Below are 21,681 nucleotides of genomic sequence, written 5' to 3'. Positions count from 1 at the left end.
CCTGTTAGGGTAGTGGGTAGTACTGAGGGACAGCCCCTAGGTTAGGGACTCTGCCCTTAGGTGTGTGATTGTGCAGGCTTGTCAGTGTTACGGCTGGTAGTGCTGTGAGCGCTGACAAATAGGCACAGTGTGTGCAGTGCAGTGTGTTGTTGCTGCAGGTACCGAGTGAGTGCAGTGGGTTGCTGCAGGTACCGAGTGAGTGCAGTGGGTTGCTGCAGGTACCGAGTGAGTGCAGTGGGTTGCTGCAGGTTGACTGTATGTGTGCAGTGTGTTTGCTGCAGAGGTTAGGGAGAAGTTAGCCAGAGGGGACCCGGGTGGGTATAGGAGAGGTAGTGTAGGTGCAGGGGGTCATTGACCCACTTGCATAGGATAGGCTACCCCGTAGGCCCTAGGAGTTTCCCCTAAAGCCATTCAAGGTTGCTGTGCTGTAGGGACGGCCTATAGTATAGCGAGTGTCACGTTAGTTCACGGAGTCAGATAGGGACTCCATTGACGCTGCGTACCCGTGCAGAAGGTTGGGCGCTACTCTTCGTTGCGGTTGCAGAGGCCATCTTGTTGGGGTCTTCCCGGACGGTGGATCCTGGATGTCGGGCCGTAACTCGACGGATCCTTTGTGAAGCAGTTGCAGATCCGAGCACTGGAGTGCTCGGCAGGTACTATATCATCAAGTGCACCAACACCGGTCATCAGGCGCTGATCCTGCCTTAGGCTAAACTCTTTGTAGGAACACTGAGCGAGTGGTTACAAGACTGAGCCTATACCATATAGTACCGTACACGGACACGGTGTGGAGCACGCGGTAGCGGGACTGATACAGTACTCCGTAAGAGGGTGGCTAAGCCACTGCCGTTATAAGGACGGTACCAGTTATTATGATAAGTCTTATTGCTAATTGCATGTTAGAGTGATAAAGTTGCCATGCATTATCATATACAGTAAAGTTGGTTGCATCACATATGTGTGTATGTATTTCTTGCCCAGGGGAATCTCACATCACGGGGATCCTGGGTAAGTGGAGGCCCTGCGCTAAGTAAATGTATGAGTGTTACCCCAGGCTCCCAGCTAGCGGAGGCTCAGATCTCCTGGAGCTGCAGGAGTTGTACAGCGACCAGTAGTTCCTTTGGGAGGGTTCAGAAAAAGGGATACATCTATAATTAGAGGAAGGATGGTCCTGGCATTGAACCTGTCGCATCCAGCTGCATGAAAAGAAAACCTGCTTACCTAGACAGTGGGGAGGGGTGAGCTTTAAACCCCGGGTGGGAGGAGCCACTAACCTCCAAAAACAGCTGATTTATTATGTAACACTCCAACATAAATAAGGTAATGCATGATCGCATACATTTTATGGCTTTAATTGTGGGTACAGTAATGATGACATATACAATCTCTTTAAAAGAGTATAGGAAGTAGCATTTCTCCCAAGAACATGGCTTTGGGTTACTTCTGTAAACAATCCTGTGTGGGCGGTTTGTCTATAGCCCGGTAAACATTTCCTTGGTGGGAGGATTGGAAAAAAGATCTAGGCGACACGTGACGGTTCCCCTCAGCTAGGCCCTGAACACTGACACCATCAAAAACGTATGTACTCCGAAACAAATGCGGTGTGAACGTGAATAACAAAAGGACAGACTTCTTCCATCAAAGCCGTGGAGTTAGACAGGGCTGTAGCCCGAGTACCACACTTTTATACTTAGTGGTGTTTGACCTGAAACTAGTGTTGGACCGGGTCCTACTTGAAAAAAAACCGGGTAATGGGTACCCGGCCAAAATTAAATGATCTACCCGGCAGGGTACCCGGTTATCCAGTTGGCACTTACATGGGGGTGGAGGAAGACGACCTTCCTAGATGTCGCCGCCATCTTCCTCACGGGTCTTCCTCGCCTTCTGTCGCTGACAGCAGGTAAGTGATGTATTTTTCAGCTACTCTGACATTACCGAACGCCGGGTATTACCCGGCACCAGGCCCACTTCTCAGTTGCCGGGTCCGGGTAATGTCTGGGAAGCTGAAAACCTGACAGGTAACACCGGGTACTGAGTATTCCGGGTACTCGGTACATCACTACCTGAAACCCCTGGACTTTGCCCTAAAAGGATTCTGGGTAAGAAGGAAGGCGGTGTGAAAGTGAATAACAAAAGGACAGACATCTTCCATCAAAGCCGTGGATTTAGACAGGGCTGTAGCCCGAGTACCACACTTTTTAATTTACAGTGGTGTTGGACCTGAAACCCCCGAACTTTACCCGAAGAGGATTCTGGGTAAGAGGGAAGACTGTGTTGTGTTTGAATACTTGGCCAGTGTGAACCAGCGAGGGATGGGTAAATGTTTCAAGGATACGACACACGATGAAAGAGCCATCACAGCAGTAAACATTATCGGTACAAATGTCCTCGCCAAAGTCTCCTAACGGCTCATCCCACATACACACACAGACCCAGGAAAATGAGAACAAGGAAGAGACTGTTACAGAAAAGTTACAGAAGTTACCAGAGATAAGAAGACCGGAAGCATGCACAGAGAATGCTAGCACATAAGAATGATGTAGTGTGAGTTTTTCGAAGGTAAACAAATTACGCCCTGTATAAGATTCCTTTGTCTAAGAACCAAGGTGCCTGTCCTCATAAGATGAGCACACAGTCCCTGCAAGCTATAACCCCAGAACCCAGTCTTAAGGACGAAATGCGTAGGGTGTTTTGGATCATTTTATATGTCATTTTATGCGCATATATCAGCTCACGGACATTTGGATCATATTGAGAGCAGAGTATATGCAGTGTTCGCCAATGTCAGAGACTGCCTAGGAGCTCCCGCTGACGTCACAACTCTCGCGAGATTCCAGTTGGAGTGAGGAAGTAATCGGTACTTGGTGCACAGAAGCGACGCGTTACTGAGACCAGCAGCACATGGTGGAGTTCCAGGACGCCTAATCTGTTATTATCCTGCTACCGTTGGCTACCGTTGGCGATTAAGTATTACTCATATCTGCTTATGTTCCTGTCACGTGTATGAGTGCACATTTTTACATTTACCAGTCCCATATAAATTTTTCTACCTACTACACTATGAGTGCGCCTGTTGTTTTCTTGTTTTTTTTTCTTTTATATATATATATATATTACTTGTGAGCACAGTCACATGTCTTAGACAGGTATAACAGAAATGCACCCGGCGCTCCCGTGATAGTGTGAACCCAGAAGTGAACGTATTAATTGCCATAAAAGTGGGTAAAATGTCAATGACAGTAAGCCATATACGCAATAAAAAATAGATGTAAAAAAAGTGAAATAAATCCACCAGAACAGTGCTGCTCAACCTCCACTGAACCACTGCACCTTCCTTCGTGGTCCTCAGTAGTAGTTTTATGGCGAAATTTTGGTTGCCTGCACTTCCATGTTCCTCACCTTACGTAGTCGCCGTCCACAAGTGATGACTTTGACCCTCGGAGACGGACTGCTCACTAGATTGATCTCAATCAGGGACTCTACGCGTTTCGCAGAGTTGCTTCATCAGGGGTCTGCAACACAGCTTTTCACCATTATCATCTAGCATACAGTGCTTCCACTGCAGCAAGGGACTCTGGGAAATGGCATGCAAATGAGAACACAGTGCTAACTTTTGTCTCAATTTTGTCTGTGTTACTGCATCAGGGGTCAGTAGCCAACAGGTGTAGCCTTAGAGCTTCAATAGGCTGTCAGTATATGTGAGGAAATCACCTCACTTGAATCAAGGCGGTGGTATGGGATGGTGTTAATGAGAGAAAAAATGACTAGTAGACATATTTAAAAAAACTGACAAATATGTATTGTAAATAATGAAGATGAAATTAACAAATCAAATTCATAAGGGGGTGTAAAAATGGGATACCCTATGCGTTTCGTCTAAAAAAAGATATCCCTAAGATGACTGGCCTGAAAGTTCCGCTGCAGCTGTGATGATGGGGATCTGATAACAGATTCATAAGATATGGTTAGACACAACACAATGTTACATTCTCAATGGGATGGGTGTGTGGGAAAAACAAAATCAATGCAGAGCTCGAGCAAGGGCAGGGTTTAAATACCCCGTGCGAGCCCCCCCTCCTCCCCCCATTGGCGCGCACGAATCTAACAACCCTCGTGGTGAGGGGAAGAGGGGGAAGGGAGAGGACAGCCAGCCTGTCAGGAATCGGCGTTCTCCTCGCTCCCCACACAGAGCACTCCCTCCCCGCAGGGAGCCCCTGGACACACAAAACAATCCTGCCTTACCGGCCTCCACGGCTCCTCGCCCCTGCCGCCGTCGCGGGATCACTCCCCTCGGCGATTCCTCTGCTCGGCGCCGGGCGCGCCCACACCCTCCTGCACGCACACCTGCACCATCCACTGGCTCGGTTCACACGCGTACACGAGTTACGGAGAACGCTCAGCCTGCACACTCTTATTCCCGTCCCCCGGACCTCAGGCTCCGCCCACGCACACTGCACGGGCATACTCAGGTTACTAACAAGACTCACCTGGCCTGTTATGCCTGCACCAATCTGCAGTGTCTCCCTGTAGCTCTTCCTGTCCCGCCTCCGTTCCTAATTGGACCTTCCTGCTTTATCTAGCTCCTCTCTGCTCTCACTCTTTGCTCGACATAGTCTCTGTATGGAAGTACTTCTGGATTCTCTCAGTGTTTTCACAGGTTCTGACGCAGCTCGTACGACTACCCCCTCTGGCTCTCGATCTCGGCACTCCTTGGACAACGCTCACTCTGGTAACCCCTTGACCACGGCTTGGACTACGACCTATCTCCACTCTCCACTCCCTGACTTCGGCAAGGCATCATTCACTCTATCTCTACAACAGGTACCGGCAAGTATTGTCTACCTTACTACACCTGGCCTGGCAACGCTTCATACCACACTCTGGACACGCTCCCTTTGCTGCGGCTGCGTGTATTACCACTTCCCCCTTCAGCTCAGGGGACGGGTCTGGTCTGCGGACAGCACCGGCGTAACATTATGTCGAGCCCACAAGACACAGACCAGACCGAACTTCAACAGTTTCTCTCCAATCTGCTTCAGCAAAACCAGGCCATGGCGGATCAAATAGTGGCACTTACACGCCAGGTCGCAGTACTTTCAGACAGGGTACCGACCGCGTCCCCGCCAGATGTAAGCCCCCACTCCGCAAGCGCAGTTAGCAGCTCAGATGTAAGGATTCCTCCCCCCAAGCCTTATGCAGGTGAACCGCAAGATTGTAGGGGTTTCCTAAACCAGTGTGAGGTGCAGTTTGAAATGGCCCCCCATCTCTACAATACTGATCGCAAGAAGGTAGCCTACATTTATAACCTCATCACTGGCAGCGCCCTGGCTTGGGCTTCCCCGGTTTGGGAGCGACGTTCTGACCTTACCCAAGATTACCCGGCATTTAAAGCCGAGTTTCAACAAGTATTCGATTCTCCCGCTCGTCGGGAGATGGCATCTGTTTCTCTCCTCCAGATCACTCAGGGACAGCGAATGGTGACGCAGTATGCTGTGGAATTCCGGACTCTAGCAGCCGAGACTAACTGGGGACAAGAGGCTCTCGTCTCCGTGTTCTGGCAAGGCCTGGCAGATCCCATCAAGGATGAACTCTCTCGCCAATCCAGGCCGGATCAATTGGAGGTCCTCATTGATTTGGCTGTCCAAGTGGATCAACGTATCCAGGTACGCCGCTCAGAGCGTCAGCGCACTCACGTCCATAACTTTCAAGTTCCGTTCTCCAGTACTCCCAGCAACACTCCTGCTCCCCCAAGTGCTACCATACCTCTTCGTCCTGCACTGGAGTTGCCAGAGCCAATGCAATTGGGGGTACAACGCATCCGCACACCGATACGGCAGTTCCGCCACGCCGAGGGATTGTGTTTCTACTGCGGATCCATGGAACATCTGGTTCGGGAGTGTCCACTGCGTCCGGGAAACGGGAACACCCAGTGAGTACAGAGGGGCTCTCTCTGGGTGTAATGTCTCCACGTCCCCTTTCTAAAGGTGAACTCCCTAAGAAACTTACATTTCCAGTCTCCCTTTCAGGCGATAAGTTCAAGACTTCTACCGCCGCTTTCATTGACTCAGGAGCTGGAGGAAACTTCGTGGATCTTGAATTCGCCAGGTTAAACCGCATACCACTCGTGAGAAAGAAGGTTCCCATCGCACTCGTCGGTATCGATGGACGTCCTCTTACCCCGGCCCACTTCTCCTTAGAGACGGCTCCCTTGCTTCTGTCCTCACATCTGCACAAGGAGATCTTAGTTCTCGATGCTATTCACGCTCCTGGGATACCCATCACCCTTGGTCTTCCTTGGCTCCAGCTTAACAATCCTCTCATTGACTGGACTTCCTCTGCTCCCATTTCCTTGAGGCCGAGGTCAGGCGAAACTCATCAACTGCTGGCCAATACCTCTGTTCCCGAAGTTATTCTACCTTCCGTTTACCATCAATTCCGGGACGTTTTCAATAAGGTACAGTCAGACCTCTTGCCGCCACACAGGACTTACGATTGTCCGATCGATCTAGTTCCAAGTTACTCCCTACCCAAGTCCAAGACCTACCCATTGTCGTTACCTGAATCTCACGCTATGGATGAATATATCCAGGAGAATCTCAAGAAAGGCTTTATTCGTCACTCCAATTCCCCAGCAGGGGCTGGGTTTTTCTTCGTCAAGAAAAAGGACGGGTCGTTGAGGCCTTACATCGACTACAGGGGTTTAAACCACATCACTATTAAAAATCGTTACCCCCTTCCCCTTATTACCGAACTGTTCGATAAATTACAGGGGGCCAAGATTTTTTCCAAGTTGGATCTACGTGGTGCCTATAACCTGGTGTGCATCAGGAAGGGGGATGAATGGAAGACGGCCTTCAACACGCGTAGTGGACACTACAAATATCTGGTAATGCCTTTCGGCTTATGTAATGCTCCCGCTGTCTTCCAGGATTTCATCGACGTCTTTGGTAAGGTACTCAATATTTTTGTTATTGTATACTTGGATGATATCCTGATTTTTTCCAAAGATCTCCAGGACCATATATGCCACACCTCCTACGTCCTTTCCCGTCTCCATGAACACCATTTGTACGCCAAACTGGAGAAGTGCACCTTTCATCAGACTTCAACTCCGTTCCTGGGGTATATCATTTCCGATGAGGGGTTTATGATGGACTCCGGTAAACTTCAAGCAGTCACTGAATGGCCAAGACCCAACTCTCTCAAGGCCATACAACGTTTTTTAGGGTTCGCTAATTACTATCGTAAGTTTATACGGAGTTTTTCCACCATTGTGGCACCCCTCACTGCGCTCACCAAAAAAGGAGCTGATCCTTCTGCTTGGTCATCCGAGGCCATCTCCGCCTTCGAGACACTCAAGGAAGCCTTTATATCCGCACCTATTCTCCGTCATCCCAACATCGAACTTCCCTTCGTCTTGGAGGTCGACGCTTCTGATTGCGGCGCTGGTGCCGTTCTTTCCCAGAGACCCACGCCCCAAGATAAGTTACATCCCTGTGCATATTTTTCCAAGAAATTCTCGTCTGCCGAGAGGAACTATGACGTGGGTAACAGGGAACTTCTGGCCGTGAAGATGGCTCTTCAAGAGTGGAGACACCTGCTGGAGGGGTCGAAAGAGCCGTTTACTATTCTCACGGACCACAAGAATCTTCTTTACATAGAGAACGCTCGACGCCTTGGTCCACGACAGGCTTGTTGGGCTCTTTTTTTTTCTCGATTCGATTTTCACCTTTCCTATATCCCCGGGACCAAGAACGTAAAGGCAGATGCACTCTCCCGAATACATTCTTCTGAAGAGAGGCCAGAGGAATCTTTGGAGACTATCCTTCCACATGAGAGGATTCTCGCCACGTCTACTTTCAAGAATCTTGACAAGATTTTGCACTCCCAGAGACGCATTCCCAAGGACTTGGTCGTTCCCGACAACAAACTCTTTGTACCATCCAAATTTGTTCCAGAGGTCCTGTCTTGGGGTCACTCCTCTAAATCTGCAGGTCATCCAGGTTTTAAGAAGACTACTGATCTCATTCGTCGGAATTTCTGGTGGCCAAGGATGTCTCAAGATATTCTGGAGTTTACCCGCGCATGCCCCACGTGCGCTCAAAGCAAGACTCTCCGTCAAAAGCCTCAGGGTTTTCTGTTACCCCTTCCAGTTCCCGACCGCCCCTGGTCCCACATTTCTATGGACTTCATCGTGGAGTTGCCCAGGTCCAGAGGAATGAACACTATCTCGGTGGTCGTGGACAGGTTCTCGAAGATGTCCCATTTCATTCCACTTAAAGGATTACCCACCTCCCCCGCCCTTGCTGATATCTTTACGGAGCAGATTTTCCGGATTCATGGGATCCCTTCGTCCATTGTTTCTGACAGAGGTTCTCAGTTCGTATCCAAATTTTGGAGAGCTTTCACGAAGAGATTGGGCATCTCTTCTTCTTTCTCTTCCGCCTATCATCCTCAGTCCAATGGACAAACGGAGAGAATCAATCAATCCCTGGAGAAGTACCTGAGATGTTTCATATCCGATTTCCAGGATGATTGGGCTCAACTCCTCTCTTGGGCAGAGTATGCCGTCAATTCTGCAAAAAACAAGTCCACCCGGGAGTCGCCCTTCTTTATAAATTATGGGTTCCACCCTCCCTGTCTTCCCATCCCCAACATTCCTTCTGGAGTACCAGCCGTAGATGAACGCATTTCTTCCCTCCAAACCGCATGGTCCAGGATTCAGTCTACCCGTCTCAACTCCTCCCGCAGATCGAAACTACAGGCCGATCGTCGTCGTCGTTCGGTGCCCAGTTACAAACCAGGGGATTTGGTATGGCTATCCTCTAGGAATATCCACCTCAAGGTACCATCTCCTAAACTGGCACCTAAGTTCCTGGGTCCCTTCCCTATTTGTGAATAAATCAATCCCGTGGCATTCCGGCTCCAACTACCACCCAGTATGAAGATTCCCAATGTCTTTCATGTATCCCTCTTAAAACCATTCATCTCCAGTCACTTCTTTCCGGATCAGACTCGTAAACCGGTTCCCATTACTATACAAAATAACGAGGAATACGAAGTTCACTCTCTTTTGGATTCTCGCCAATCAAGGGGTCAGCTCCAGTTCTTGGTGCAGTGGAAGGCCTTTGGCCCTGAAGAGAGATCCTGGGTACCTTCAAAGGACATTCATGCCCCGGCCCTTGTTAAGTCCTTCAGGAAAAAGTTTCCAGAGAAACCGTTCTTGGACCGTCCTGAGGCCGTTCCTGAAGAGGGGGGTACTGTCAGGAATCGGTGTTCTCCTCACAACCCACACAGAGCACTCCCTCCCCGCAGGGAGCCCCTGGACACACACAACAATCCTGCCTTACCGGCCTCCACGGCTCCTCGCCCCTGCCGCCGTCGCGGGATCACTCCCCTCAGCGATTCTTCTGCTCAGCGCCGGGCGCACCCACGCCCTCCTGCACGCACACCTGCACCATCCACTGGCTCTGTTCACACGCGTACATGAGTTACGGAGCACGCTCAGTCTGCACACTCTTCTTCCCGTCCCCCGGACCTCAGGCTCTGCCCCCGCACACTGCACGGGCATACTCAGGTTACTAACAAGACTCACCTGGCCTGTTATGCCTGCTCCAATCTGCAGTGTCTCCCTGTAGCTCTTCCTGTCCCGCCTCCGTTCCTAATTGGACCTTCCTGCTTTATCTAGCTCCTCTCTGCTCTCAGTCTTTGCTCGACATAGTCTCTGTATGGAAGTACTTCTGGATTCTCTGTGTTTTCACAGGTTCTGACGCAGCTCGTACGACTACCCCCTCTGGCTCTCGATCTCGGCACTCCTTGGACAACGCTCACTCTGGTAACCCCTTGAACACAGCTTGGACTACGACCTATCTCCACTCTCCACTCCCTGACTTCGGCAAGGCATCATTCACTCTATGTCTACAACCGGTACCGGCAAGTATTGTCTACCTTACTACACCTGGCCTGGCAACGCTTCATACCACACTCCATACATGCTCCCTTTGCTGCGGGTGCGTGTATTACCACTTCCTTCTTCAGCTCAGGGGATGGGTCTGGTCTGCGGGCAGCACCGGCGTAACACAGCCACAGCTCCCACCCTCTAGAGCAGGGGTGGGGAACCTTTTTTCTGCCAAGGGCCATTTGAATATTTATAACATTGTTCGCGGGCCATACAGACACAGACAGCACACAGGCAGTCGCACACAGCAGGCATGCAGGCACACAGAACCCCCCCCCCCCCCCTACCTCTGGTTGCTGCTGCTGCTGGGGGGATCATGCAGGGCGGCTGCTGGTGTAAGTGCGGGGGGAGTGCGGGAGGAAGTACGGTGGCTGCTGGGGGATCGTGTAGGGCTGCCGGCGCCTCACACCACCTCTTCCCTACTCCCCCCTCCTCCCAATCGGGCACACGGAGGCCATTTTTTTTTAAATTAGCGCGACCCCGTTTATAGCAGTTGCCTTAGCAGGGCCAGACCAAATTATTTCGCGGGCCTTATACGGCCCTTGGGCCTGACGTTCCCCACCCCTGCTCTAGAGGTACAGCAGCCATTATGTGGGTGACGGCCTCATGCTGGGCCTCTACCTTTCTTTACTGTGGTTCATTTTGACTATACAGATGAACTCCCCCCCCTTGATTTAATCTTGCTTACTATCACTTGGTATATCTATTAATTACACCAGCGTTTTTTGGCAATCCAGCAAGTAATGCTACAGGATTTGCATCTGATATCTATATTTGGAGGCTAATGACAGCAGTAGGTGTTACTTTGTAGGATGATGTGCAGCACATTGTATCTGTATTATATTCGTGAGATACAATTGTCTCTATCGTATTCCACAGTATCATATGTGAGAATGCTAGGACTTCCAGCACACCTAATTATAGGTCTGCTGTATGCACGTGGTGAATAACGATCGTAATAAGTATTAACCTCTTGAGGGGCACCCCTCATCCCATTTGCAATAGCAATTTATGGGTAGTGTGCTCCTAACTCCAGCGTCCGCACCACCATCTGGTTTTTTTAGTTCACATTATACATGTACATATACCCTCACATCCCCATTTTCCCTTTGTATGACCTAATATTGTTTTAATGGTTTATTGCCTAATATTCAATATGAATGGCCTCTAAGGGGTCATTGGAACCCTGGGATATGCATCTCCCCACTTTACTTGCACCCCCCCCCCCGAGTGCAATATACAGTATAAGGGATTCTGTTAGGCTGATCTCTTCCTATGTATAGATATTCACGTTGTTCCCTTTATGCACCTGGTTTACATTATTTGTCAATGTTGGTTGAGCGGTAGGTATAGTTTTGTACACTAAAAGAGACCCTCACGTACTCAATAAACCTGAATCTACAGCCCCGCTCTTGCCAGACACCAGCTCTCCCCTCTGTCTCCCAGGCTGGCGCCAGACTCCAGGTTTAACCCTCACCGCAGTGTCCTGGGCACCGGGAACTACGATGTGAACGTTATTATGGCCGCTCTTCAGACTCTGGACTAAGCAGCTGTGTGGTGGGACAAGAGGAGGTGAGTTTGTGTAGGATCCTGTGTCAGGGGAGGGGGTTGGTGGACATTGGATCCTCTCTGTGGGGTAAAGTTTCTAGTCAATTTGGGGATGTCTTGCGCAGAAAGTGAATCCTTGGGAAACCCAATCTGTGTGGGGTAGGGATAGTGAAGACATTTTCATATAAGGTCTTTGCTCCAGTAAAGCTCGGCGGGCCCAAGGAGCTGAGGTAAGGGCTTCATGTGCAGCACTTCGGCCGCGGTGCCCGATTTCTGGCTCTTGTGAGGATCGTTTCAGCTGTAAAAGTGCTAACTAGCGGCGATAGTCTACATTTTGTCCCACTTGGTACGTGTAATAAACGCCCTTTTCAGGTTACCACGTTCTGAAAGATTCTGTATATTTCATGAGTAAAATTTGTAAAACAAAAACATTGTGTGCATTAATTTCGTTGGTATCTGCCCTGACCACTTCAACTTTAGCACTAATATCCTGATTACATGTGAGCAGCAGTTATGTACTCATACTGTTATTGTTGTCTACGCTAGAACCCTTTAAAGTGACAATTCCTTTATAGGGAAGCTGCTGACTGTCTGTGTATTTTGCAAAATGGATCTTCACCAGTAGAAAGACCAGGAGAAAAAATGTACACAAATAAATAAGTCTGAGTGAGACGTGTCACGTGGTTTACAGTATGTAGGTCACAGATCCTGGTTCAGGTAGGACAATTCTTCTGCCTGTCTCATGAAGCACTGCGACTATACTCACAACATCTGGCTGTACAGTAAAAGTCTACAGTTCTAAAAGCATCAAACCATGTGAGTCAGCAAACATCATGTTGTTTTACTTAATAATGTTGGTGCTAATAAGCTTGTGGAGTTTGAGAACCTGGTTGGAATCAGTGTTGCTTTTCCATATACAAGTTAGTTCATCTCGTTGTGTCTCAGGCAACAATATTAAGCTTTTCATGGCAGGGTCTGCAACAATCCCACTTTACAGCCCTACCATAGAAAGTAAACATTTGCCAATGTTATCCCATATTCATCCAAACCCCATATTCCTCTTTGCACATTTTTTTTTCCCCCGCAGGGAGTTCCTGCAGGAGTGCATCTCGCAAGGCTCGTGTGAAGTCCTGCTGGTTGTTCGGAAGAATGTTGAGGAGGCAAAACTTTGGATAAGTGCTGAAGAAAGGGTACCATGAACATGGAACAACCAATGATTTGCAGTGTCGGAGACCCTTGCCTGCCTCATGTTTCAGCGGTGCTGAGCGCTTCACCCAAAGACATTTAAGTTACAATGCTCGGTGTTATCTGGTTATTTCTATCCGCCTTTATTTATTGAAGCTATGTTCTCCGGCAAGAGTGACCCTGTAGTCTTATCTCTGCTAGTACCAATGCTTGGTTATATAGGGGTCACAATGCAAAAACGTGGGTCAGTTAATGACACTTTAGCCTGAAGTCTTGTTCACTAATATGCACTTCTATTGATGCCTTATTTCTTGTTCTTTCTACTCGGTGATAGTTATTAATATATTGCATAATGTCAAGGGGGGAAACCTTATTGTATTGTATGTCTTTATTTATATAGCGCCATTAATGTACATAGCGCTTCACAGCAGTAATACATGTGGTAATCAAATAAATTACAGATAATATAAATAACAGATCATGGGAATAAGTGCTTTAGACATAAAAATAACATTTCGGAAGAGGAGTCCCTACCCCGAGGAGCTTACAGTCTAGTTGTTAGGTAGGTAGAACGTACAGAGACAGTAGGAGGTAGTTCTGGTAAGTGCGTCTGCAGGGGGCCAAGCTTTATGTATCATGTGTCCAGTATTATCCACAGTGCTATTCATATGCTTCTTTAAGCAAGTGTGTCTTAAGGTGGGTCTTAAAGGTGGATAGAGAGGGTGCTAGTCGGGTACTGAGGGGAAGGGCATTCCAGAGGTGTGGGGCAGTCAGTGAAAAAGGTTTAAGGCGGGAGAGGGCTTTAGATACAAAAGGGGGTAGAAAGAAGACATCCTTGAGAAGAACGCAAGAGTCTGGATGGTGCATACCGAGAAATTAGGGCTGAGATGTAAGGAGGGGCAGAAGAGTGTAAAGCTTTAAAAGTGAGGAGAAGAATGGAGTGTGAGATGCGGGATTTGATCGGAAGCCAGGAGAGGGATTTCATGAGGGGAGATGCTGAGACAGATCTAGGAAAGAGTAGAGTGATTCTGGCAGCAGCATTTAGGATAGATTGTAGGGGAGACAGGTGAGAGGCAGGAAGGCCGGACAGCAGGAGGTTACAGTAATCAAGACGGGAGAGAATGAGGGCCTGAGTCAGAGTTTTAGCAGTCGAGCAAAAGAGGAAAGGGCGTATCTTTGTAATATTGTAAACTAATTCTATTAAAATTATCTTTCCATGGCAACCCTTTTTTGTATTCATTTACCCCAAACAACTGAAGGACTTCACAGTTTAAAGAGGACACGTTTGTTTTTGATTTCTTTAATTTGCCATACAAAAAGTTACATTTAAGAAAAGAAGATCCCTGAGATTAAAAAAAAAAAAATTCATCAAAGGTCACACAGCCGTGCTTCAGCCTTCTTCAGATCTAGTATATTTAGGGCAGAGTAATCTCTCTTTTTCACCCTGTAACAGTCACCATATACATATGTGAGCGAAGCATGGCTTGGATCTATGGACACTTAATGACAGGTGTCGTGGAAAAACTTAGTCCCACACTTATTCCTTTTTTGGTAAACAATTTGTCTAGAGACTTATTGCAACATCTGTTAGCAAGGGTGCATTTACATACAAATCAAAACAATGCTGTCTAGTTGGACACAAAGGCTCAGAACAACAACCTAAGTAAGCTAACTTGTATCAGAAAAGGGGATGGGCATACATCATTTACAATGTCAGCACTTATGACCTCATTGGATACCTTACTTCCTTATCGTGTTTTTCTTGCAGTTACTTGGTTTTACATTTTGTAATATATTTTAGCAGATTAAGTTAAAAGAAAACTCGTGTTAAGCTACCTCATTTTCTCTCCCCCCCTCCCCCCCCTTCTCAAAGCCGACGGATCTCTCTGACTCTACAAGGGGGTTAATAGATAAGACAATAGGCCCAGCTAAACATAGAAATTACACTTTCAGCATTAAGGAAAAATCTTATTCTGCGCGCGCACATAATTTCACTTAACCCATAACGCAATGAAACACAAAGCATAACTCTTATAGCTATGAAAAACAAAAGCCTGGTTATAGTTATACATAGAAATAATGTGAAAATACTATTCTTCCATACAGGCATCATCTTAAGTGCATGAACACATGAATGGTCGGTGTATCAGTTTAAGTGCCCAAGCGTGGAGAATCCTGCAGGTGCAACCAACACAACATAGACAAACAAATTCTCCTAAGTACCGGTCTCCTATGGGACAGATACAAAATAGAACTGTACTGGACAGTTCATAATGCAATTCTCTATTTAATGTGACCGTTTAAGCCACATGATCTCAGTGGTGTAAATTGTCAGTAAGAGACACTTGGAAAATACTGTATATCGGCAAATATTTGTGCCGGTAAACAGTTTGGGAAGATGTTAGCGAGCGATTACATGGAGAAGGAGAAGGTGTTCTAAGAAGCTGATAGACTGCTATAAGCAGGGGTCGATATATACACTTGCCTACGGCGAGTTGATTTTAGCAGATGGCGAGGCGGCGGCAGAAGGGGAGGACTGAACACCACGGGAGCGGAGCAGCACCGGAGGAAGGCAGCAGGAGAAGAGGACTGCGGACCTCCTTGTCAGTGTAGCAGGGCAGCAGAGACTTTACACAGCAGGCGGCAGCTCCATGTGAGCAGCCGGGGAGGAGCTGCGCTGTCGCAGCTGCAGACACCGGAAGTCAGAAAAGACTTCCGGGTCAAACATCTATGGTGCGCTCCTCCCCGGCTGTTCTCCCGTGGTGCTCACTTGGGGCTGCCACCCCCAACGTAACGCCTCTGCTGCCCTGCTCAACTGGCATGGAGGTCCTCAGTACTCTTCACCCGCTGCCAGTTGTCTTCCTCCGGTGCCGCTCCGCTCCCGTGGTCTTTAGTCCTCTTCTGCCACCGGCCACCCACCGTCTTTCTCTCCTGCAGTGCTCCACCGAAGCCTGGTAAGACCCGGGCCATAGAGGGGTGGGGAGAGCGGAGGCGCGCTAACGCTGAGGCTCGCCTGCTTCAGTCAGAGCAATTCCACGGACTTGCAGACGAGCCAGCGTGCGCGAAGGGAGCCGGGGGGAGGTGGTTGGAGGCGGGGCAGTGACGTTGACGCTGCTTAAGGCTGATTGGATGTTTTCAGCCGACAGAGCGCTGAAAAACAGCTTAGCGCTCGGCTGAAAACTCCAAAGCCTCCGCACGCCTGCGGACGCTCGCGTGAGCCCCCTCTCAAGGCATCCTAATTGATGATGCAGGGGCTCAGCGCGGAGCGTTCGCACGCCTCAGCGCTGCTTGTCCTTCTATGGACGCAGCCTAAGTGAGAGAGAGCAGGAGGGGGGTGAGAGGAAGAGAAGGGTGAGAGGAAGAGGGGTGACAAGGAGTGCATGCTCAGTTGTACAGTGCAATTTTCTTTTAACCCTAACAGTAAAACTTTTAACAAGTGCTTCACATGAGTCTGTTACCTCCTGGAACAAGACAGGAGAAGCCTCCACATCTAGTCCTGCAGCACTTCAAATCTGCATCACAATAGCTGTCAGTTCTGCAGAGAGTTCTTCTGTCACAGGGTTGTTCTCTGTTCACCCAAGGGCAACTTCCCGGTTTGTCTAAGAGAGGACCAAGAATATGGTTGTCTGCAGGGAGCTACAAAATTCGGTGAGAAAAAGGGGGTGGTGATAAGGAGTGATCAGCTACAAACCATACTAATTAACAGATAAAGTAATCGATAATTATAATAAGTGGGCGCAAAGTGTGAACTGAAAGTGAATCAGTAAAACAGTGTGATCAAAGAAAAATTCACGTAAATGCACACCACTAATAATTAGAAAATAACTTTTAATAGTATTAATTAAAACATATATTAACGGTTAGAAGTGTAACAGTAATTAAAAAATGTGAGACGAAATACCTGTAACCCCTACTAAATGAATAAACACTCAGACACAGTTTAATACTTGTCAGGTGGTAGGGAATTAAAGGACAAATTCAGCACTGAAGGAAATTACCATCCGAGACCAGAGACACAGTTCAGTAATGCACCTATAAATATGGATGATCTAAAGACCACAATTAAAGTTAATTAATAGGTCTAGTACGGTGCAGCTGATTACAGCATCATACCATAAACAACCCTCTATACCCAAAAAGGAAGAGGTATATAGCAGGAGCAATGCACTACCTTAGAAATGTTAATATATACATATAGTGTATGTGATATGTATAAGGTGACCATAAATGGCAGCCACCACACACCACTAATTGGATAGCTATGACAGTGCATAACCATCCAGAAATAAAGAGGATAGCTGAATATGAAGTTACAGTCCAAACTCCCACATAGAGCTATAGTACAACATGGACTCTAGGCCCATCATGAGGTCGCACTAAGCAAACTCTATTAGACTCCTGCCATAAGTATCTAGTAATATGGTATGGTGAAATAGATCTAAATACTCTGATCAACTGAAAGATTGGAACTCAGAACTAAAACAGCTCCATAACGGTGGCTGATGACATCACTACATGCCCTACGCACGTTTCCCTCCAGCTACGGAGCTTCATCAGGGACATTTTTGCATGTAGAGGAAAGCAAAGCTATATAAAGGCACCACTCGTCATGGTAACGAGATCGGTAACCACACCTGCGCATGCTTAGACTAATATAACTAGTAACAGTCCAACAGTTAAATAATATATGTTTTAAGTAATACTATTAAAAGTTATATGCTAATTATTAGTGGTGTGCATTTAAGTGACTTTTTCTTTGAGCACACTGTCTTGTGAGCTCACTATTGTAAAGCTACAAAATTCAACACAATAAGGAATCCTGTGAAATATCTTGCAGCGCAGTGTACATAGCCGGGGAGGGAGGGAGGGAGGGAGACTGTCTGGGGGGAGGGAAAGAAAAGGCAGTCTGTCTGTGGGGGATCCTCTCTGGGGGCAGAGATTCAGGGGGGATGGGGGGAGAATCCCAGACACTGCCTGTGAGGGAGGCTGCAATGCACGGTTATTCTCTTACCATTAGGCATCTGGCAGTAAGTCCCACTACAGCCTGTTTCGCAGCATTTGAGTTTGCCGGCACATTCACCGTCTGATCTGCACTCTACATCACACTTCCCAAGAGCGAATAATAATAGTAGTGGGCATGAGCCAGGCTTCTCTGCAAGAGGAACAGCTCAGTGATACATATATTCCACGTTCAGAAGGTTATACTCCTTACCTGCCGCATCTCAGTTCCCGCTCGCCTTACAGAGAATGCATGCACCCGCGGTTCCTCTACTCGTACCACGGAGCCCAGCCCACCCCCGGTAACGTCGCGCATTCTCTCACGCACGTACACGTGATGGCCTGCGCTGCCCTCTAGCTGCGAGTCAAGATTCTCTGATGTCTCTCTGTACGGCGTGCGCCGCCCTCTAGCTGCGAGTCAAGATTCTCTGTGTGGCGGGTGCCGCCCTCTAGCTGCGAGTCAAGATTCTGTGTCTTTAAGTGTTCTGAAGCAAGCGACGCCATCTTGCTTCCTGGCAAATCCTGCCCTCTTCCTCCTGACAGGAGGTAAACCTCTCTCTGACTTTCTCATTGATACAGCTGCCGCTGCCTTTTAAAAGCAGTCAGTGGCTACCTGCCCAGGGTCCTGCAAAGTACTACCCCTGTACTCTATGCTGTTCCTGCCTGAACTTCCTCTGGGACCTGTACTCATCTCCTTTGGATTCCGGAAGACTGGGACAGTCACTCATTCTACTACTGAGGTTACTTTACCGTGCGGATAGTGTAGGACCTGCTGAATAGGGTTTACCTTGACGTGGTAGCAGGCTTATAATTCTTTGACCAAAGGATTAAACTAAGAACCCTTACTTTATATTTAGTGTTGCTGCATCTTTCTGTTTCTAGTATTATGACTTCAAGGAGGCTGGACGTCCTCAAGGATGTAACTCGCTTGTGAACTTGTGCTCTGGACTCTATCCTCCCCTACTCCTCCCTAGTGGCATACACCCCCGCCCCGCCCCCCCCGCGTTATTTCCTTGAGAATGCGTGCATCCCCGCTCTGCTGCCAGAGCATGCGCACACATGCAGCTGGGCTAGTCGTGTCTCTGAGCTTGGCTCTGCACCTCTGGACGCGTCTGTGCGCGACACCCTCACGTGATTACGTGCGCTGATCCCCAGCTGCGCGGCAACTTCTATATCATGTCTCCTGGGGCTTCCCCACCTCGCTATCGGGTCCCTTCCTTTCCCTCGGCTTGTGTGTAGGAGCACAAGCTTAACACATCTGTCTTATGATCTCCTCACCAGTCTATAAAGGTGTGAAAAGTAGCAGGGGGAGAGCATGTCCTTGATTCATGCCTATGTATTATGGAGGGCATCAGAAGCATGTGTCGTGATGCCTGTGTATTAGAAGGTGAGAGATGTATCCCTGATGTCTGTATTAGGAGGGGGTGCTGTATGTGTCCCTGATGTCTGTATTAGGAAAGGGTGAGAGGTACATGTCCCTGATGTCTGTATTAGGAAAGGGTGAGGTACGTGCCCCTGATGTCTGTATTAGGAAAGGGTGAGGTTACGTGTCCCTGATAAGATGAAGGAAAAAAATAATGCGCTCTTTGTTACAAATATGTATATTTGATTGGAAATTGCCAATACTACCGTAAATGAGAACCCTTACGTATATCCAAATGATGGTGCAGTTTAATAAGAGTCCAATTCCTGCTGCTCAACCCAATAGGATCTATCCTGGATCCTTATAGAAGTGTGTGCAGAAAAGAATAAGGGGGGCGCAGAGTAAGACTTATTAGCAGCAATATTCAGTCCATACAATAGTTGTGGACGTACATGTACAATTTGTGAGAGATACACAGATAAATACACAGATGCTGGTGGGGCCACAATGAATGTGAAAAGATTGTGGTACTAAATACTGTAATAATACTTACACGGCCATGTGTAAGTATAGGAATCTTTTTGGTTTCTGTAGGATGTCCCTTTTGCCTGCGAATCGCAGCTGATGTCTTCAATGTGTGTATTGAGTTTGCCCCTCCAGTCATGTGGCTCAAACAGGTTCAGTGAGCCTGAGGAAGCAGAAGGATCTGCAAAACACGTTGCTCTCTACTGCGTGGGAATTTTGATACTTGGCAGCCACTGTAGTTTTCAGGAGGTCCTGCGTTCCAGCAGTGAATGAACACCGGACGCGCTAGAAGGGACTTGGCTGTACCGTGGCGATCACGGGAACTGCTGTCGCCGCAAGACTAAGTTTAACATGTGCGTTCATATTACTTGTGTACAATATATGTACCTGCTTTTAAACTACTATCTCTCCCTTGTGCTGTTTGAGCCTGTGGGACTTCCCACATGACCGGAGGGCTAAACTCACTGCACACATTGAAGACATCAGCTGCGATTCGCAGGGACTGAGTACACAGCAGGCAAATGGGACATCCTAAAGAAACCAAAAACGATTCCTATACTTACACACGGCCATGTAAGTATTATTATTTAGTACCACAATCTTTTCACATTCATTGTTGCCTCACCAGCATCTCTGTGTATCTCTCACAAATTGTACATGTACGTCCACCACTATTGTATGGACTGAATATTGATGCTAATAAGTCTTACTCTGCGCCCTCCTTATTCTTTTCTACATACGTGTCCCAGATGTCTGTATTAGGAAAGGATGAGAGGTACGTGTCCCTGATGTCTATATTAGTAAAGGGTGAGAGGTACGTGTCCCTGCTGTCTATATTAGTAATGGGTGAGAGGTACGTGTCTCTGATGTCTGTATTAGGAGGGGGTGAGAGGTACGTGTCCCTGTCTATATTAGTAATGGGTGAGAGGTACGTGTCTCTGATGTCTGTATTAGGAGGGGGTGAGAGGTACGTGTCCCTGTCTGTATTAGGAAAGAGTGTGAGGTACGTGTCCCTGATGTCTGTATTAGGAGGAGGTGAGAGGTACGTGTCCCTGTCTGTATTAGGAGAGGGTGAGAGGTACGTGTCCCTGATGGCTCCCTATTTCATAGTTATAAATAAAACAAAGCATTAAACAGCTGACCGGAGGGGGCAGAAAAGCTCCTACCCACAGGTACGACCCTGCAAGAGAGGGAGCAGGTACAGCCCCCCCTGTCACTTTGCCACCCCCTCCATATCACACACTCTCCCACATTGCCACTCTAGCTTCATGTATTTTATTGCCTCAGTGAATGTTAATAGTATTGTGTGGCCCTTCCAAGGGCTTAAGTGCCGTACATACGAGTCAAAATATATAATGTTGCCCACCTCTAAGGGTTCATGTCTCTTACCTTGTTCATTGGACACAGGGGTGATCAGGGCACCGTTCTGATCTAGGATGAGAATGCACGCGATGCAGATTCCGGACATGCTGTATGCAGGCGGGTTAATCTCCTGCTTTTACCCAGATGGTATATAAGCTTTATTTGTGGCCAGGGCGGGTCGGGGAGGTACCTGCTCAATAGGACCTCCCCCTCTACCAGTTTCATGACTAGCAGCCTTAGGCACCAACCAGAAAAGTCAATGTCTCCAAGGGACTCAAAACTTGTATTCAGATTATTATTGTCCAGTCATTTGGAAACATTAGTACAAAACATACAAAAGTTGCAAACACACCCTGAAGTGATTAAGACATCTTATGTGTTCAACGTAATGGGTGTAAGAAGAGTTCACAGTATCAGTACAGTGTAGAACTAAAAGAATTAGCTGTATAACAAGTCAAACATGGAGAGAGCAGATATGGCCTTTTTAATAGGACTGTAACATAAAGAACAAAAAACACAAAACAATAAGAACAAGTGAGAAGTTTCAAATTTGCAGACGGTGGCACTCCTTTAGAAAATGTATCTTACAATTTACCAGTATTTTTATTATTTAGTCTCCATTGTGTTTGTCTCAATGGAAACTCCTTAGGTCTGAGCTTGCCTTAACCCCATCTAGTTACCTGTATATAATGGGAAGCTAAAGTAAAGGGTTGTTACTCCCAGCACAAACAGTCCACTATAA

The 21,681-nt window shown here is 47.7% G+C and overlaps 1 protein-coding gene and 1 long non-coding RNA gene across 2 annotated transcripts; one reads left to right on the top strand and one right to left on the bottom strand.

Moving 5' to 3' along the window:
• The first annotated feature begins 11,550 nt into the window (after nt 1–11,550).
• LOC142468105 (uncharacterized) lies at nt 11,551–12,914 on the top strand. The gene is made up of 2 exons (XR_012788580.1): nt 11,551–11,736; nt 12,594–12,914. It is a non-coding gene; the product is annotated as an uncharacterized LOC142468105 (long non-coding RNA).
• Nucleotides 12,915–13,975: 1,061 nt separating this feature from the next.
• Nucleotides 13,976–21,125, bottom strand: LOC142468103 (WAP four-disulfide core domain protein 2-like). The gene is made up of 4 exons (XM_075574243.1): nt 20,967–21,125; nt 17,703–17,843; nt 16,150–16,290; nt 13,976–14,135 (listed from the first exon to the last, which is right to left on the bottom strand). Exons 1-4 carry the CDS (start codon nt 21,043–21,045, stop codon nt 14,131–14,133), a joined length of 366 nt encoding a protein of 121 aa, XP_075430358.1. The 5' UTR covers nt 21,046–21,125; the 3' UTR covers nt 13,976–14,130.
• Between the last annotated feature and the right edge of the window lie 556 nt (nt 21,126–21,681).

Source organism: Ascaphus truei, chromosome 17 (genome assembly GCF_040206685.1).
Source record: "Ascaphus truei isolate aAscTru1 chromosome 17, aAscTru1.hap1, whole genome shotgun sequence".
Taxonomy (NCBI): Eukaryota; Metazoa; Chordata; class Amphibia; order Anura; family Ascaphidae; genus Ascaphus; species Ascaphus truei.
This window is presented reverse-complemented; position numbering and strand designations above follow the sequence as displayed.

What these genes read in the sequence shown, in the direction of transcription:
- LOC142468103 (XM_075574243.1), bottom strand. Translation starts at nt 21,045, where the DNA reads ATGTCCGGAATCTGCATCGCGTGCATTCTCATCCTAGATCAGAACGGT. An exon ending in CCCTGTGTCCAATGAACAAG is followed by an intron (nt 17,844 to 20,966) that starts GTAAGAGACATG and finishes TTCCTCTTGCAG; the next exon opens with AGAAGCCTGGCTCATGCCCA. An exon ending in TTACTGCCAGATGCCTAATG is followed by an intron (nt 16,291 to 17,702) that starts GTAAGAGAATAA and finishes GTCCTCTCTTAG; the next exon opens with ACAAACCGGGAAGTTGCCCT.